The 20,171-nt window shown below is 42.6% G+C and overlaps 1 protein-coding gene across 2 annotated transcripts in view; it reads left to right on the top strand.

The window, feature by feature from the left end:
* Positions 1 to 19,786, top strand: part of ahnak (AHNAK nucleoprotein) — a 37,186-nt gene extending 17,400 nt beyond the window's left edge. Inside the window, exons 6-7 of one of the 2 annotated variants that reach the window (XM_080774725.1) lie at positions 29 to 5,873; positions 6,168 to 19,786. In XM_080774725.1, the coding sequence (XP_080630851.1) occupies positions 29 to 5,873; positions 6,168 to 18,727 (18,405 nt within the window). In that variant the 3' untranslated portion in view covers positions 18,728 to 19,786. Of the gene's footprint in view, positions 1 to 28 lie in introns of both variants that reach the window. The other variant, XM_080774724.1, reaches the window with a different exon arrangement.
* The last annotated feature ends 385 nt before the right edge of the window (positions 19,787 to 20,171 follow it).

Below are 20,171 nucleotides of genomic sequence, written 5' to 3'. Positions count from 1 at the left end.
ACACCCCCCCCCCCCCCCCCATCAACAGGGTGGTGACGATGAGGACTACATGAGAATTTACACAAAAAAGATTAAACCGCGACTTAAGTCTGAAGACCTCGCAGAGGGAGTCGACGTGCGCACTGAGCGACATAGCAGCACGAGCAGTGATGGCAGCACCGTTACCACCATCACGCGCCGCATCACTACCTACACTGTCGATATGCCAGGTGGCATAAGTGAGCAGCTTGAACTATCAAGCCCAGAGTTCAAAGGGCTACAGCACGAATCAGGGGATGGCTCCCCCCGTATCAGAATCTCACATGAAAGCCCCTCAGGTAAAGGGGGAGAGGAAGAGGGGGTGTTTGACTTGGGTAATGTCTCTGGGCCACAACATAGCTCTAAGGAAACACACTGGAGTACTGGAGGGGTAAAGACCACCACATATAGCAGGGAGATAGAGAGTGAAGGTGGGGCAGGGCTCAGATTTAAGGGGCCAAACATTGGAATGTCAGGGCTTAAAGGCCTGGGAGGTTTTGGGGTCTCAAGGGGAAGCGGAGAGCATGGAGATGGAAGCATTCAGGTGTCAGGCACAAATGTGACAATAAAAGATAGCTTGACAACAGGTAGCAAACATGTTACAATAGGAGGGTTGGGAGGTGTGGAAATGGCCACAAGTGATGCCAAAGGTGGGGCGTTTAGTGTGTCGGGAAAAAACACATATGTATCATCTACATCAGTGGGGAAGGTAGAAGGAGGAAATATTGAAATGCCTTTGGGTGAGAGGGGAAAGATGGAAAGATCTGTAATAAGCATCAGTCACCAGCAGACAAAGGGGTCAGGTAATATTAATATTCCTGGTGTCAAACTTGGAAGTGGTTACACAGATATTGCATTTAAAGCCCCAACAGTAGACATTGATACCTCAAATCTTGCCTCACAGAAAATATCAGAACTACCAAATGTGAAAGGGAACGGTGTAAAGGTTAGTCTTAATAAAGATGACATTGACATCAAACACCCAGACATTGACATTAGAGGCCCTGACTTTGAAGGCAAAGAGGGCATAATTACGATGCCATCGTTTGGCATAAAAGGGCCGAAAATGAAGGGACATGGAATTGAAGTCAACGTCCCCAAAGGGGATATTACGGTTCCAAAAGCTGACATCAAACACCCAGACATTGACATTAGAGGCCCTGACTTTGAAGGCAAAGAGGGCATAATTAAGATGCCATCGTTTGGCATAAAAGGGCCAAAAATGAAGGGACATGGAATTGAAGTCAACGTCCCCAAAGGGCAGATGGATATTAAGGTTCCAAAATCCGACATTGCTATAAAGGCACCTGAAGTTGACATCAAACACCCAGACATTGACATTAGAGGCCCTGACTTTGAAGGCAAAGAGGGCATAATTAAGATGCCATCGTTTGGCATGAAAGGGTCAAAAATTAAGGGACATGGAATTGAAGTCAACATCCCCAAAGGGGAGATGGATATTACGGTTCCAAAAGCTGACATCAAACACCCAGACATTGACATTAGAGGCCCTGACTTTGAAGGCAAAGAGGGCATAATTAAGATGCCATCGTTTGGCATAAAAGGGCCAAAAATGAAGGGACATGGAATTGAAGTCAACGTCCCCAAAGGGGAGATGGATATTAAGGTTCCAAAATCCGACATTGCTATAAAGGCACCTGAAGTTGACATCAAACACCCAGACATTGACATTAGAGGCCCTGACTTTGAAGGCAAAGAGGGCATAATTAAGATGCCATCGTTTGGCATGAAAGGGTCAAAAATTAAGGGACATGGAATTGAAGTCAACATCCCCAAAGGGGAGATGGATATTACGGTTCCAAAAGCTGACATCAAACACCCAGACATTGACATTAGAGGCCCTGACTTTGAAGGCAAAGAGGGCATAATTAAAATGCCATCGTTTGGCGTAAAAGGGCCAAAAATGAAGGGACATGGAATTAAAGTCAACGTCCCCAAAGGTGAGATGGATATTAAGGTTCCAGAAGCTGACATTGCTATAAATGCACCTAAAGTTGACATCAAAGCAACGGAAATTGACATTAAAGGTCCTGATGGTAAAATCAAAGGTCCAAAATTCAAGATGCCATCCATGTCAGGACCCAACATCTCAATGCCAGACATTGATTTGAACCTGAAAGGTCCAAAACTCAAAGGTGATGTCAATGTGTCTGTTCCAAGTATCGAGGGAGACTTAAAAGCACCCAAAGTTGACGTTGAAGGTCCTGAGGGAGGATTCAACATGCCAAAAATGAAGATGCCATCATTTGGCTTCAAAGGACCAAAAATAGAGGGCCTTGATGTTGATGTAAAACTCCCAAAGGCAGATATTGATGTCAAGGCACCAGAAATTGACGTTGAAGGTCCAGATGGTAAGATCAAAGGACCTAAATTCAAGATTCCATCAATATCAGGAGCTAAGATCTCAATGCCAGACATGGATTTGAATCTGAAAGGTCCAAAGGTCAAAGGGGGTGGTGTGGATGTGTCGGTACCAAGTCTTGAGGGAGTCTTGAAAGCACCCAAAGTGGACATTGAAGGTCCAGAAGTTGACATTGAGGGAGGATTCAAAATGCCCAAAATTAAGATGCCCTCATTTGGCTTCAAAGGTCCAAACTTAGAGGGCCCTAATATTGACGTAAACCTCCCCAAGGGAGACATTGACATTAAGACACCTGATGTAGACCTCAAAGGACCAGAAATTGACATTGGAGGCCCTGATGGTAAAATCAAAGGACCTAAATTCAAGATGCCATCCATATCAGGACCCAACATCTCTATGACAGACATTGACTTCAACCTGAAAGGTCCAAAGCTCAAAGGGGGTGTGGATGTTTCAGTTCCAACACTTGAGGGAGACATAAAGGCACCTAAGGTGGACATTGAAGGTCCAGAAGTTGACATTGAAGGTCCTGATGGAGGATTCAAAATGCCCAAAATCAAGATGCCGTCATTTGGCTTCAAAGGTCCAAAGATAGAAGGCCCTGACGTTGATGTAAACCTCCCTAAAGCAGACATTGACATCAACGCGCCCAACGTTGACATCAAAGGACCAGAAATTGATGTTGAAGGACCTGATGGTAAAATCAAAGGACCTACGTTCAAGATGCCATCCATGTCAGGACCAAAGATGTCAATGCCAGACATTGGTTTAAACCTGAAAGGTCCAAAGCTCAAGGGGGACGTGGATGTGTCAGTTCCAAACATTACAGGAGACATAAAAACACCAAAAGTGGACATTGAAGGTCTAGAGGGAGGATTCAAAATGCCAAAAATAAAGATGCCCTCATTTGGCTTCAAAGGAACAAACATAGAAGGCCCTGATGTTGACATAAACCTCCCCAAAGCAGACATAGATATCAAGGCGCCCAGAGTTGATATCAAGGGACCAGAATTTGACGTAGAAGGACCAGATGGTAAGATCAAGGGGCCTAAATTTAAGATGCCATCCATATCTGGACCCAAGGTCTCAATGCCAGATATCGATTTCAACCTGAAAGGTCCAAACCTTGAGGGAGAAATAAAGGCACATAAGGTGGACATTGGAGGTCCAGAAGTTGACATTGAAGGACCTGAAGGAGGATTCAAAATGCCTAAAATCAAGATGCCGTCATTTGGCTTCAAAGGTCCAAGCATAGAAGGCCCTGATGTTGATGTAAACCTCCCCAAAGCAGACATTGACATCAAGGCCCCAAAAGTTGACATTGAGGGACCAGCAATTGATGTTGAAGGACCTGATGGTAAAATCAAAGGACCTAAATTCAAGATGCCATCATTATCAGGACCCAAGATCTCAATGCCAGATATCGATTTCAACCTGAAAGGTCCAAAGCTTGAGGGAGACATGAAAGCACCTAAGGTGGACATTGAAGGTCCCGAAGTTGACATTGAAGGACCTGAGGGAGGATTCAAAATGCCAAAAATGAAGATGCCGTCATTTGGCTTCAAAGGTCCAAAGATGGAAGGCCCTGACATCGATGTAAACCTCCCCAAAGCAGACATTGACATCAAAGCACCCAACGTTGAAATCAAAGGACCAGGAATTGATGTTGAAGGACCTGATGGTAAAATCAAAGGACCTAAATTCAAGATGCCATCAATGTCAGGACCAAAGATGTCAATGCCAGGCTTTGATTTAAACCTGAAAGGTCCAAAGTTTGAGGGAGACATAAAAGCACCTAAGGTGGACATTGAAGGTCCCGAAGTTGACATTGAAGGACCTGAGGGAGGATTCAAGATGCCTAAAATCAAGATGCCATCATTTGGCTTCAAAGGCCCGAACATAGAAGGCCTGGATGTTGATGTAAACCTCCCCAAAGCAGACATTGACATCAAGGCCCCAAAGGTTGACATTAAGGGACCAGAAATTGATGTTGAAGGACCTGATGGTAAAATCAAAGGACCTAAATTCAAGATGCCATCTTTATCAGGACCCAAGATCTCAATGCCAGATGTTGATTTCAACCTGAAAGGTCCGAAGCTCAAAGGGGATGTATCAGTACCAAGTATTGAGGGAGACTTAAAAGCACCGAAGGTGGACATTGAAGGTCCAGAAGTTGACATTGAAGGTCCTGAGGGAGGATTCAAAATGCCAAAAATGAAGATGCCGACATTTGGCTTCAAAGGTCCAAAGATGGAAGGCCCTGACATCGATGTAAACCTCCCTAAAGCAGACATTGATATCAAAGCGCCCAAAGTTGATATCAAGGGCCCAGAATTTGACGTAGCAGGACCTGATGGTAAAATCAAAGGACCTAAATTTAAAATGCCATCCATATCTGGACCCAAGATCTCAATGCCAGATATCGATTTCAACCTGAAAGGTCCAAAGCTTGAGGGAGACGTGACAGCACCTAAGGTGGACATTGAAGGTCCAGAAGTTGACATTGAAGGACCTGAGGGAGGATTCAAAATGCCTAAAATCAAGATGCCATCATTTGGCTTCAAAGGTCCAAACATAGAAGGCCCTGATGTTGACTTAAACCTCCCCAAAGCAGACATTGACATCAAGGCCCCAAAGGTTGACATTAAGGGACCAGAAATTGATGTTGAAGGACCTGATGGAAAAATCAAAGGACCTAAATTTAAAATGCCATCCATATCTGGACCCAAGGTCTCAATGCCAGATTTCGATTTCAACCTGAAAGGTCCAAAGCTTGAGGGAGACATAAAAGCACCTAAGATGGACATTGAAGGTCCAGAAGTTGACATTGAAGGATCTGAGGGAGGATTCAAAATGCCAAAAATCAAGATGCCATCATTTGGCTTCAAAGGTCCAAAGATAGAAGGCCCTGACATCGATGTAAACCTCCCCAAAGCAGACATTGATATCAAGGCACCAGAATTTGACGTAGAAGGACCTGATGGTAAAATCAAAGGACCTAAAATTAAGATGCCATCCATATCTGGACCCAAGTTCTCAATGCCAGGTATCGATTTCAACCTGAAAGGTCCAAAGCTTGAGGGAGACATGACAGCACCTAAGGTGGACATTGAAGGTCCAGAAGTTGACATTGAAGGACCTGAGGGAGGATTCAAAATGCCTAAAATCAAGATGCCATCATTTGGCTTCAAAGGTTCAAACATAGAAGGCCCTGATGTTGACTTAAACCTCCCCAAAGCAGACATTGACATCAAGGCACCAAATGTTGACATCAAAGGTCCAGAAATTGATATTGAGGGACCTGATGGTAAAATCAAAGGACCTAAATTCAAGATGCCATCTATATCAGGACCCAAGTTCTCAATGCCAGATGTTGATTTCAACTTGAAAGGTCCGAAGCTCAAAGGGGATGTGGATGTGACAGTACCAAGTATTGAGGGAGACTTAAAAGCACCTAAGGTGGACATTGAAGGTCCAGAAGTTGACATCGAAGGAGGATTCAAAATGCCAAAAATGAAGATGCCGTCATTTGGCTTCAAAGGTCCAAAGATAGAAGGCCCTGACATCGATGTAAACCTCCCCAAAGCAGACATTGATATCAAGGTGCCAGAATTTGACGTAGAAGGACCTGATGGTAAAATCAAAGGACCTAAATTTAAAATGCCATCCATATCTGGACCAAAGGTCTCAATGCCAAATATCGATTTCAACCTGAAAGGTCCAAAGTTTGAGGGAGACATAAAAGCACCTAAGGTGGACATTGAAGGTCCAGACGTTGACATTGAAGGACCTGAGGGAGGATTCAAAATGCCTAAAATCAAGATGCCATCATTTGGCTTCAAAGGTCCAAACATAGAAGGTCCTGATGTTGACATAAACCTCCCCAAAGCAGACATTGACATCAAGGCCCCAAAAGTTGACATTAAGGGACCAGAAATTGATATTGAGGGACCTGATGGAAAAATCAAAGGACCTAAATTCAAGATGCCATCTATATCAGGACCCAAGATCTCAATGCCAGATGTTGATTTCAACCTGAAAGGTCCGAAGCTCAAAGGGGATGTTGATGTGGCAGTACCAAGTATTAAGGGAGACTTAAAAGCACCTAAGGTGGACATTGAAGGTCCAGAAGTTGACATTGAGGGACCTGAGGGAGGATTCAAAATGCCAAAAATGAAGATGCCATCATTTGGCTTCAAAGGTCCAAAGATAGAAGGCCCTGACATCGATGTAAACCTCCCCAAAGCAGACATTGATATCAAGGCACCAGAATTTGACGTAGAAGGACCTGGTGGTAAAATCAAAGGACCTAAATTTAAGATGCCATCCATATCTGGACCCAAGGTCTCAATGCCAGATCTTGATTTCAACTTGAGAGGTCCAAAGCTTGAGGGAGACATAAAAGGACCTAAGGTGGACATTGAAGGTCCAGAAATTGACATTGAAGGACCTGAGGGAGGATTCAAAATGCCTAAAATCAAGATGCCATCATTTGGCTTCAAAGGTCCAAACATAGAAGGTCCTGATGTTGACATAAACCTCCCCAAAGCAGACATTGACATCAAGGCCCCAAAAGTTGACATTAAGGGACCAGAAATTGATGTTGAAGGACCTGATGGAAAAATCAAAGGACCTAAATTCAAGATGCCATCTATATCGGGACCCAAGATCTCAATGCCAGATGTTGATTTCAACCTGAAAGGTCCGAAGCTCAAAGGGGATGTCGATGTGGCAGTACCAAGTATCAAGGGAGACTTAAAAGCACCTAAGGTGGACATTGAAGGTCCAGAAGTTGACATTGAGGGACCTGAGGGAGGATTCAAAATGCCAAAAATGAAGATGCCATCATTTGGCTTCAAAGGTCCAAAGATAGAAGGCCCTGACATCGATGTAAACCTCCCCAAAGCAGAAATTGATATCAAGGCACCAGAATTTGACGTAGAAGGACCTGGTGGTAAAATCAAAGGACCTAAATTTAAGATGCCATCCATATCTGGATCCAAGGTCTCAATGCCAGATCTTGATTTCAACTTGAGAGGTCCAAAGCTTGAGGGAGACATAAAAGCACCTAAGTTGGACATTGAAGGTCCAGACATTGACATTGAAGGACCTGAGGGAGGATTCAAAATGCCTAAAATGAAGATGCCATCATTTGGCTTCAAAGGTCCAAAGATAGAAGGCCCTGATGTTGACTTAAACCTCCCCGAAGCAGACATTGACATCAAGGCACCAAATGTTGACATCAAAGGTCCAGAAATTGATATTGAGGGACCTGATGGTAAAATCAAAGGACCTAAATTCAAGATGCCATCTTTATCAGGACCCAAGTTCTCAATGCCAGATGTTGATTTCAACTTGAAAGGTCCGAAGCTCAAAGGGGATGTGGATGTGACAGTACCAAGTTTTGAGGGAGACTTAAAAGCACCTAAGGTGGACATTGAAGGTCCAGAAGTTGACATTGATGGAGGATTCAAAATGCCAAAAATGAAGATGCCGTCATTTGGCTTCAAAGGTCCAAAGATAGAAGGCCCTGACATCGATGTAAACCTCCCCAAAGCAGACATTGATATCAAGGCGCCCAAAGTTGATATCAAAGGACCAGAATTTGACATGGAAGGACCTGATGCTAAAATCAAAGGACCTAAATTTAAGATGCCATCCATATCAGGACCCAACATCTCTATGCCAGATCTTGATTTCAACTTGAGAGGTCCAAAGCTTGAGAGAGACATAAAAGCACCTAAGGTGGATATTGAAGGTCCAGAAGTTGACATTGAAGGACCTGAGGGAGGATTCAAAATGCCTAAAATCAAGATGCCATCATTTGGCTTCAAAGGACCAAAGATAGAAGGCCCAGATGTTGATGTAAACCTCCCCAAAGCAGACATTGACATTAAGGCGCCCAAAGTTGATATCAAGGGACCCGGAATTGACATTGAAGGTCCTGATGGTAAAATCAAAGGACCTAAATTCAAGATGCCATCCATATCAGGACCCAACATCTCTATGCCAGATCTTGATTTCAACTTGAGAGGTCCAAAGCTTGAGGGAGACATAAAAGCACCTAAGGTGGATATTGAAGGTCCAGAAGTTGACATTGAAGGACCTGAGGGAGGATTCAAAATGCCTAAAATCAAGATGCCATCATTTGGCTTCAAAGGACCAAAGATAGAAGGCCCTGACATCGATGTAAACCTCCCCAAAGCAGACATTGATATCAAGGGACCAGAATTTGATGTTGCAGGACCTGATGGTAAAATCAAAGGGCCTAAATTCAAGATGCCATCTCTATCAGGACCCAAGATCTCAATGCCAGATGTTGATTTCAACCTGAAAGGTCCAAAGCTCAAAGGGGATGTGACAGTACCAAGTATTGAGGGAGACTTAAAAGCACCAAAAGTGAACATTGAAGGTCCAGATATTGACATTGAAGGACCTGAGGGAGGATTCAAAATGCCCAAAATGAAAATGCCATCATTTGGCTTCAAAGGTCCAAAGATAGATGGCCCTGATGTTGACTTAAACCTCCCCAAAGCAGAAATTGACATCAAGTCACCTAAAGTTGACATCAAAGGACCAGAAATCGACATTGAAGGCCCTGATGGCAAAATCAAAGGACCTAAATTCAAGATGCCATCCATATCAGGACCCAACATCTCAATGCCAGATTTTGACTTCAATGTTAAGAGTCCCAATCTCAAGGGAGATGTTGATATTTCAGTGCCAAAGTTGAAAGGAAACATAAAGACACCAAAAGTGGACGTTGAAGGTGCAAATATTGATATTCAATCTCCAGAGGCACATCTTAAAGGATCAAAGTTCAAGATGCCCTCAATAACCGGGCCTAAAATATCGTTGCCAAATGTAGAGTTCAGTCCTAAAAGCCCAAAGCTGAAAGGAGATTTGGAGGGGGACATTCATTTCCCAAAGGTTGAAATTGAAGGGCCAGATCTAACCATTGATAGTCCTGAACTTGGATCAAAGAAGTCAAAATTCAAAATGCCTAAATTTGGATTCAAAGGTCCAAAGGTAAAAACGCCTGAACTGGATATTAGTGTTAAAGGGCCAAAAGCAAAAGGTGACCTTGATGTTGATGTTTCCACTCCTGAGATTGACATAAAGTCACCCAAGTTTGAAGGAGGTTCTTTGGATCTTGATGTGAAGAGATCAGACACAGGTTTCCGAATGCCAAAATTCAAAATGCCAAAATTTGGGTTCAAAGGCTCCAAGGTGGAGATGCCAGAAGTTGATATTAACCTTCCCAAAGCAGACATTGATATCACAGCACCTGAATTAGACATCAAAGGTCCAGAAATTGATGTTGAAGGACCTGATGGTAAAATCAAAGGCCCAAAATTCAAGATGCCATCCATGTCAGGACCGAAGATATCAATGCCAGATGTTGATTTCAATATGAAAGGTCCGAAGCTTAAAGGAGACTTGGATTTTTCTGTTCCAAAGATTGAGGGAGACTTGAAAGCCCCTAAAGTGGACATTGAAGGTCCACATGTTGACATTGAAGGTCCCGAGGGAGGATTTAAGATGCCAAAAATGAAGATGCCATCGTTTGGCTTCAAAGGTCCAACATTGGCAGGCCCTAGTGTAGATATAGACCTCCCCAAAGCAGACATTGACATAAAGGCACCTGAAGTCAACCTCAAAGGACCCGGAATTGACATTGAAGGACCTGATGGTAAAATAAAAGGACCTAAATTCAAGATGCCATCCATATCAGGACCCAACATCTCTATGCCAGATCTTGATTTCAACTTGAGAGGTGCAAAGCTTGAGGGAGACATAAAAGCACCTAAGGTGGACATTGAAGGCCCAGACGTTGACATTGAAGGACCCGAGGGAGGATTTAAAATGCCAAAAATCAAGATGCCATCATTTGGCTTTAAAGGTCCAAAGATAGAAGGCCCTGATGTTGACATTAACCTCCCCAAAGCAGACATTGACATTAACGCACCTGAAATAGACATCAAAGGACCAGGAATTGATGTTGAAGGCCCTGATGGCAAAATTAAAGGTCCTAAATTCAAGATGCCATCCATATCAGGACCCAACATCTCAATGCCAGATCTTGATTTCAACTTGAGAGGTCCAAAGCTTGAGGGAGACATAAAAGCACCTAAGGTGGACATTGAAGGTCCAGAAGTTGACATTGAAGGACCCGAGGGAGGATTTAAAATGCCAAAATTCAAGATGCCGTCATTTGGCTTCAAAGGTCCAAAGCTGGAAGGCCCTGATGTTGACGTAAACCTCTCCAACGCAGATATTGACATTAACGCACCTGAAATAGACATCAAAGGACCAGGGATTGATGTTGAAGGCCCTGATGGAAAAATCAAAGGACCCAAATTCAAGATGCCATCAATATCAGGACCCAACATCTCAATGCCAGATCTTGATTTCAACTTGAGAGGTCCAAAGCTTGAGGGAGACATGAAAGCACCTAAAGTGGATATTGAAGGTCCTGAAGTTGACATTGGAGGTGCAGAGGGAGGATTCAAAATGCCTAAAATGAAGATGCCATCGTTTGGCTTCAAAGGTCCAAAGCTGGAAGGCACTGATGTTGACGTAAACCTCCCCAAAGCAGATATTGACATCAAGGGACCAGAATTTGATGTTGAAGGCCCTGATGCTAAAATCAAAGGACCTAAATTCAAGATGCCATCTATATCAGGACCCAAGATCTCAATGCCAGATGTTGATTTCAACCTGAAAGGTCCAAAGCTCAAAGGGGATTTGGACGTCTCGGTTCCTAAGATTGAGGGAGACTTAAAAGCACCTAAACTGGACATTGAAGGTCCTGAAGTTGACATTGGAGGTGCAGAGGGAGGATTCAAAATGCCTAAAATGAAGATGCCGTCGTTTGGCTTCAAAGGTCCGAAAATGGAGGGCCCTGATATTGACTTAAGCCTGCCCAAAGCAGACATTGACATTAACGCACCTGAAATAGACATCAAGGGACCAGGAATTGATGTTGAAGGCCCTGATGGTAAAATCAAAGGACCTAAATTCAAGATGCCATCCATATCTGGCCCTAAGATATCCATGCCTGATTTTGATATGAATCTGAAAGGTCCGAACTTCAAAGGGGATTTAGACGTTTCAGTTCCAAAGATTGAAGGAGATATAAAAGCACCTACAGTGGACATTGAAGGCCCTGAGGGAGGATTCAAAATGCCAAAAATGAAGATGCCATCATTTGGCTTCAAAGGTCCAAAGTTAGAAGGACCTGATGTTGATGTAAACCTCCCCAAAGCAGATATTGACATCAAGGGACCAGAATTTGATGTTGAAGGCCCTGATGCTAAAATCAAAGGACCTAAATTCAAGATGCCATCTATATCAGGACCCAAGTTCTCAATGCCAGATGTTGATTTCAACCTGAAAGGTCCAAAGCTCAAAGGGGATTTGGATGTCTCGGTTCCGAAGATTGAGGGAGACTTAAAAGCACCTAAACTGGACATTGAAGGTCCTGAAGTTGACATTGGAGGTGCAGAGGGAGGATTCAAAATGCCTAAAATGAAGATGCCATCGTTTGGCTTCAAAGGTCCAAAAATTGAGGGCCCTGATATTGACTTAAGCCTGCCCAAAGCAGACATTGACATTAACGCACCTGAAATTGACATCAAAGGACCAGGAATTGATGTTGAAGGCCCTGATGGCAAAATTAAAGGTCCTAAATTCAAGATGCCATCCATATCAGGACCCAACATCTCAATGCCAGATCTTGATTTCAACTTGAGAGGTCCAAAGCTTGAGGGAGACATAAAAGCACCTACGGTGGACATTGAAGGTCCAGAAGTTGACATTGAAGGACCAGAGGGAGGATTTAAAATGCCAAAATTCAAGATGCCGTCATTTGGCTTCAAAGGTCCAAAGCTGGAAGGCCCTGATGTTGACGTAAACCTCCCCAAAGCAGACATTGATATCAAAGGACCAGAAATCGACATTGAAGGCCCTGATGGAAAAATCAAAGGACCCAAATTCAAGATGCCATCAATATCAGGACCCAACATCTCAATGCCCGACGTTGATTTCAATCTGAAAGGTCCAAAGCTTGAGGGAGACATAAAAGCACCTAAAGTGGATATTGAAGGTCCTGAAGTTGACATTGGAGGTGCAGAGGGAGGATTCAAAATGCCTAAAATGAAGATGCCATCGTTTGGCTTCAAAGGTCACAAAATGGATGGCCCTGATATTGACTTAAGCCTGCCCAAAGCAGACATTGACATTAACGCACCTGAAATAGACATCAAAGGACCAGGAATTGATTTTGAAGGCCCTGAGGGAGGATTCAAAATGCCAAAGATGAAGATGCCATCATTTGGTTTCAAAGGTCCAAAGTTAGAAGGAACTGATGTTGATTTAAACCTCCCCAAAGCAGATATTGACATCAAGGGACCAGAATTTGATGTTGAAGGCCCTGATGCTAAAATCAAAGGACCTAAATTCAAGATGCCATCTATATCAGGACCCAAGATCTCAATGCCAGATGTTGATTTCAACCTGAAAGGTCCAAAGCTCAAAGGGGATTTGGACGTCTCGGTTCCGAAGATTGAGGGAGACTTAAAAGCACCTAAACTGGATATTGAAGGTCCTGAAGTTGACATTGGAGGTGCAGAGGGAGGATTCAAAATGCCTAAAATGAAGATGCCATCGTTTGGCTTCAAAGGTCCAAAAATTGAGGGCCCTGATATTGACTTAAGCCTGCCCAAAGCAGACATTGACATTAACGCACCTGAAATAGACATCAAAGGACCAGGAATTGATGTTGAAGGCCCTGATGGTAAAATCAAAGGACCTAAATTCAAGATGCCATCCATATCTGGACCCAACATCTCAATGCCACATGTTGATTTCAATCTGAAAGGTCCAAAGCTCAAAGGGGATTTGGACGTCTCGGTTCCGAAGATTGAGGGAGACTTAAAAGCACCTAAACTAGACATTGAAGGTCCTGAAGTTGACATTGGAGGTGCAGAGGGAGGATTCAAAATGCCTAAAATGAAGATGCCATCGTTTGGCTTCAAAGGTCCAAAAATTGAGGGCCCTGATATTGACTTAAGCCTGCCCAAAGCAGACATTGACATTAACGCACCTGAAATAGACATCAAAGGACCAGGAATTGATGTTGAAGGCCCTGATGGTAAAATCAAAGGACCTAAATTCAAGATGCCATCCATATCTGGACCCAACATCTCAATGCCACATGTTGATTTCAATCTGAAAGGTCCAAAGCTCAAAGGGGATTTGGACGTCTCGGTTCCGAAGATTGAGGGAGACTTAAAAGCACCTAAACTAGACATTGAAGGTCCTGAAGTTGACATTGGAGGTGCAGAGGGAGGATTCAAAATGCCTAAAATGAAGATGCCATCGTTTGGCTTCAAAGGTCCAAAAATTGAGGGCCCTGATATTGACTTAAGCCTGCCCAAAGCAGACATTGACATTAACGCACCTGAAATAGACATCAAAGGACCAGGAATTGATGTTGAAGGCCCTGATGGTAAAATCAAAGGACCAAAATTCAAGATGCCATCCATATCTGGACCCAACATCTCAATGCCACATGTTGATTTCAATCTGAAAGGTCCGAACTTCAAAGGGGATTTAGATGTTTCAGTCCCAAAGATTGAAGGAGATATAAAAGCACCTACAGTGGACATTGAAGGCCCTGAGGGAGGATTCAAAATGCCAAAAATGAAGATGCCATCATTTGGCTTCAAAGGTCCAAAGTTAGAAGGACCTGATGTTGATGTCAACCTCCCCAAAGCAGATATTGACATCAAGGGACCAGAATTTGATGTTGAAGGCCCTGATGCCAAAATCAAAGGACATAAATTCAAGATGCCATCTATATCAGGACCCAAGATCTCAATGCCAGATGTTGATTTCAACTTGAAAGGTCCAAAGCTCAAAGGGGATTTGGACGTCTCGGTTCCGAAGATTGAGGGAGACTTAAAAGCACCTAAACTGGACATTGAAGGTCCTGACGTTGACATTGGAGGTGCAGAGGGAGGATTCAAAATGCCTAAAATGAAGATGCCATCGTTTGGCTTCAAAGGTCCAAAAATTGAGGGCCCTGATATTGACTTAAGCCTGCCCAAAGCAGACATTGACATTAACGCACCTGAAATAGACATCAAAGGACCAGGAATTGATGTTGAAGGCCCTGATGGTAAAATCAAAGGACCTAAATTCAAGATGCCATCCATATCCGGCCCCAAGATATCCATGCCTGATTTTGATATGAATCTGAAAGGTCCGAACTTCAAAGGGGATTTAGATGTTTCAGTTCCAAAGATTGAAGGAGATATAAAAGCACCTACAGTGGACATTGAAGGCCCTGAGGGAGGATTCAAAATGCCAAAAATGAAGATGCCGTCATTTGGCTTCAAAGGTCCAAAGTTAGAAGGACCTGATGTTGATGTAAACCTCCCCAAAGCAGATATTGACATCAAGGGACCAGAATTTGATGTTGAAGGCCCTGATGCTAAAATCAAAGGACCTAAATTCAAGATGCCATCTATATCAGGACCCAAGATCTCAATGCCAGATGTTGATTTCAACTTGAAAGGTCCAAAGCTCAAAGGAGATTTGGACGTCTCGGTTCCGAAAATTGAGGGAGACTTAAAAACACCTAAACTGGACATTGAAGGTCCTGAAGTTGACATTGGAGGTCCAGAAGGAGGATTCAAAATGCCAAAAATGAAGATGCCATCATTTGGCTTCAAAAGCCCCAAATTGGAGGGGCCTGATATCGATGTAAACCTCCCCAAATCAGGCCTTGACATTAATGCTCCTAACATAGACTTGAAAGGACCAGAAATTGATATTGAAGGTCCTGATGGTAAAATCAAAGGACCTAAATTCAAGATGCCATCCATATCGGGACCCAACATCTCTATGCCAGATATTGATTTTAACCTGAAAGGTCCAAAGCTCAAAGGGGATTTAGATGTTTCAGTTCCAAAGATTGAGGGACACTTAAAAGCCCCTAAAGTGGACATTGAAGGCCCAGACGTCGACATTGAAGGTCCTGAGGGAGGATTCAAAATGCCAAAATTCAAGATGCCATCGTTTGGCTTCAAAGGTCCAAAAATGGATGTCCCTGATGTTGATGTAAACCTCCCTAAAGCAGACATTGATATTAAGTCACCTGAAATAGACATCAAAGGACCAGAACTTGATGTCAAGGGCCCTGATGGTAAAATCAAAGGACACAAATTCAAGATGCCATCATTTGGTTTCAAAGGTGCAAAACTAGAGGGCCCTGATGTTGACTTGAGCCTTCCTAAAGCAGACATTGACATTAACGCACCTGAAGTAGACATCAAAGGACCAGCAATTGATGTTGAAGGCCCAGATGGTAAAATCAAAGGACCTAAATTCAAGATGCCATCCATATCCGGCCCCAAGATTTCCATGCCTGATTTTGATATGAATCTGAAAGGTCCAAACTTCAAAGGGGATTTGGATGTCTCAGTTCCAAAGATTGAGGGAGACATAAAAGCACCTAAAGTGGACATTGAAGGTCCTGAAGTTGATATTGAAGGTCCTGACGGAGGGTTCAAAATGCCAAAAATGAAGATGCCATCGTTTGGCTTTAAAGGTCCCAAATTGGAAGGCCCTGATATAAATGTAAACCTCCCCAAAGCAGACCTTGACATTAGGGCCCCTAACATAGACCTTAAAGGACCAGAGATAGACATTGAAGGCCCAGATGGTAAAATCAAAGGACCTAAATTCAAGATGCCATCCATATCTGGACCCAACATCTCAATGCCACATGTTGATTTCAATCTGAAAGGTCCAAAGCTCAAAGGTGATTTGGACGTTTCAGTTCCAAAGATTGAAGGAGACTTTAAAGCACCTAAAGTGGACATTGAAGGTCCTGAAGTTGACATTGAAGGTCCTGAGGGAGGATTCAAAATGCCAAAATTCAAGATGCCATCGTTTGGCTTTAAAGGTCCCAAATTGGAGGGCCCCGATATCGATGTAAACCTTCCCAAAGCAGACATTGACATTAACGCTCCTGAAGTAGACCTCAAAGGACCAGGGATAGACATTGAAGGCCCTGATGGTAAAATCAAAGGGCCAAAATTCAAGATGCCATCCATATCTGGACCCAACATATCAATGCCAGACGTTGATTTCAATCTGAAAGGTCCAAAAGTCAAAGGGGATTTGGATGTCTCTGTTCCAAAGATTGAGGGAGACATAAATGCACCCAAAGTGAACATTGAGGGCCCTGATGTTGACATTGAAGGTCCTGAGGGAGGATTCAAAATGCCAAAAATAAAGATGCCATCATTTGGCTTTAAAGGTCCCAAATTGGAGGGCCCTGATTTAAATGTAAACCTCCCCAAAGCAGACCTTGACATTAATGCACCTGAAGTAGACCTCAAAGGACCAGAGATAGACATTGAAGGCCCTGATGGCAAAATCAAGGGACCTAAATTCAAGATGCCATCCATATCTGGACCCAACATCTCTATGCCCGACATTGATTTCAATCTGAAAGGTCCAAAAGTCAAAGGGGATTTGGATGTCTCTGTTCCAAAGATCGAGGGAGACATAAAAGCACCCAAAGTGAACATTGAAGGTCCCGAAATTGACATTGAAGGCCCTGAGGGAGGATTTAAAATGCCAAAAATGAAGATGCCTTCATTTGGCTTCAAAGGACCAAATGTACAAGGTCCTAATGTTGACGTCAACCTCCCAAAAGCAAACATTGATATAAATGCACCTGAATTTAACGTCAAAGGACCAAAAATTAATGTTGTAGGTCCTGATCTTGAAGGTGGTTCTATTGACATTGAAAAAACAGGTGTTACCTTTCCCAAATTCAAAGGGCCTAAATTTGGAATCAAGTCCCCAGAAATTGAAGGGCCTGAAGTGAATGTTAAAACACCCACGTTTACTATGGGAGGCAAAAGTCCTAAAGCAGAAGTTAGCCTTCCAGATGTTGATGCAAGTCTTGATGCCCCTGATATTGACATACATGTAAAGGGAAAGAAAGGTAAATTTAAGCTTCCCAAAATGAAAGGCAAAGTAAAGAAACCTGAGGGTCACATTGATACACCTGCAGTAGAACTGGATGTTGATTCACCAGATATCCATGTTAAAGGAACAAAGGGGAAGAAGTCTTTGTTTGGCAATTTTCATTTTCCTAATGTGGAACTTGATATCAAATCACCAAAAGTTAAAGGGGATGCCTCTTTGTCTGCTGGATTGAGCACACCCAACATAAATGTCTCATCTTCTAGCCTGAGTGCTGGTGTTGAGGGTTCAGGTATTGACCTTCCAAATGTCAGTATGGAGGGGCCAGATGTGAAACTAAAGGCACCTCATATCAAAATGCCCAATGTAAATGTAACATCGCCTGACATTGATTTAAATCTAAATGGGCAGGGAAAGACAGACCTGTCAGCTGGTGTAAAAGGTCCAAGAATAGATGTGAAAGGTAGTGCAGACATTGATACAAGTGTTTCAGGGGGCAGTGCATCTGGTGGACTTCAGTACCCAGAAGGCACAGTCACTTTCCCCAAAATAAAGGTACCAAAGTTTGGCATTGCTCTGCCTCATATGCAAGGCCGGGAGGTTGAAGGAGAAGTTGAGTCAGGAGCAGCAGTTGGTGGAAATGTAAGCATGGGGTCTGCAACTCTAAAGGGTCAGTTCAGTTCACCGAATATTGAGGTTCCTAGTCCAGAACTGAAGCACAGCGGAGGAAAAGTAAAGGTCAAGATGCCAAAATTCTTTGGCAAATCAAAAACAAAGGGTGGAAGTGCAGTTGATTTGAGCCTTGCCGGTCCAGATGTAGAACTTAGTGGCAGTGCAAAGGGTGGGAAGGTGTCCAAAGATGTAAGTTTAAGTTCCGGTGGATTAGGTGGTGGGAAGTTAGAAGGAGAGGGTGATGTTGGCTTGTCAGCAAAAGGAAAATCTGCCTCACTTGATCTATTCAAAAAATCAAGGCACCGGTCTTCCTCTCTGAGTGATGAGGGAGGACTTGCCATCGACTCACCATCAGGTCACTTAGAAGCAGAGGGTGGCGATATTGCTTTAGATCTAGGGGGAGCCAAGGTTAAAGGAAAGAAAGGCAAGTTGAAGTTTGGCACCTTTGGAGGATTTGGTTCAAAGTCAAAGGGGTCATATGAAGTGACACTAGGAGAAGATAGTGAAGCAAGAGTAGAGGGAAGTGGAGGGGTTTCTCTCCCATCCAAAAAATCAAGAATGTCTTCATCCTCCAGTAGTGACAGTGGTTCGAAAGGAGGTTTCCGGTTTCCAAAAGTTGAACTATCTGTGTCACCCAAAAAATGATGAATTATATATGGCAAATTAAACTTTCTCATGTATGCCCAATACTTTTCCCTGTATGGTAAATCCCCAACAATCCACCTGTTAAAATTCTGAGGAGTTCACACGCATCTCATTTGAGTTAAAGCAGAGTAGGATTTCAATATTGTATTCAACACAGGGGTACATGAAATTGTTTAAAATCCCATTTGTAAATAAGATGAATTTGTATTGTAATATTAAATGATGTTTTTTTTGTACATAGTCAAAATTTATTTAGCATATACCATCTCACCAAATTCTCACCAACAGTGCCTTACATGGGGTTTCCAATTGTTTTATTGCATTCTTTTAAATGAATGTAGTTAAGAGTAGGTGTGGTGTAGTTGTATGGGTTTATTGCACAAAAAGAGATATAGTTACAATAGTTATTTCTAAGAAAATTATGTTTATACACCCAGAGTCAGACAAAGAAAAAATGAATAAACAAATACATCTAATTGTTTTCTATTAATGAAATGATTTAATTCATTTTGTTTTGAAGCTTTGATATTATATAATCAGTGCATAAGCATATTTACTCAACATAAAGCTGGCCCTTTATAACATTTTCCCAAGAGTGGCAATGTTGTAAAGACCATAATTGCAAAGACAATCATTGTTTCTAGAAACTATCAACTATAACTGCTGTCAATATGTTGTCATTAATTTGTTTTGAAACATCAATGCACCGATATGTTACTACATTACCAAAATTACCTATTTTTATTTCCTTTGATTTTGATATTTTACATTTCTCACTCTTGTTTAATTTCTGTTGTTTGTATAGTCTTATGTTTTGTTTTTCACTCCCTTATTCTCTCCTTGTACACATGTCATTGTGGTGTTTGGCAGGACAAAAATAAAGTCTGAATATGTGTAATATCGATAAAGAATGATTGCTAACAAAAATCAGTGATGATGCTAGAGGTAAACAGTTGCATTGTCCTACACATTGATTTGATGGAGATGGAGTATGTTACTTTGGGTCTGTCTTGTTTCCATGTGTGCATTCTGCAAAATAAATCAAACTGTTGAAATGTTCTCATCTACCTCTTCTTTTAGTTTATTGTTTGCAAAGGATTGTTAGTAGTGCTTGTCAGTATTACTAATCTAAAATCAGACCCGTCTGGAGGGAGGGGTGGAACTATAACTTTATTATTATTATTATCAGTCGGGACTTGATCACCCCGGCTGGGTCGCCTGAGTGAGGGGTATGATGTTGGAAGACCCGAAACCCTGATAACCTCAGGATACATCACTGAGGATACGTCCCAGGTGCATCCATGCGATGTATTTTTTTTTGTTATTATTATTATTATTATTACAATTATTATTATTATTATAGTCACTGAAAGACATTGGTGTTACACTAAAGAGAGCAGAGAGAGAGAGCAGACAGACAGACAGACAGACAAAGTCACATGTT

Source organism: Protomyctophum bolini, assembly GCF_963924005.1.
Source record: "Protomyctophum bolini genome assembly, chromosome: 10".
NCBI lineage: Eukaryota > Metazoa > Chordata > Actinopteri > Myctophiformes > Myctophidae > Protomyctophum > Protomyctophum bolini.
This window is presented reverse-complemented; position numbering and strand designations above follow the sequence as displayed.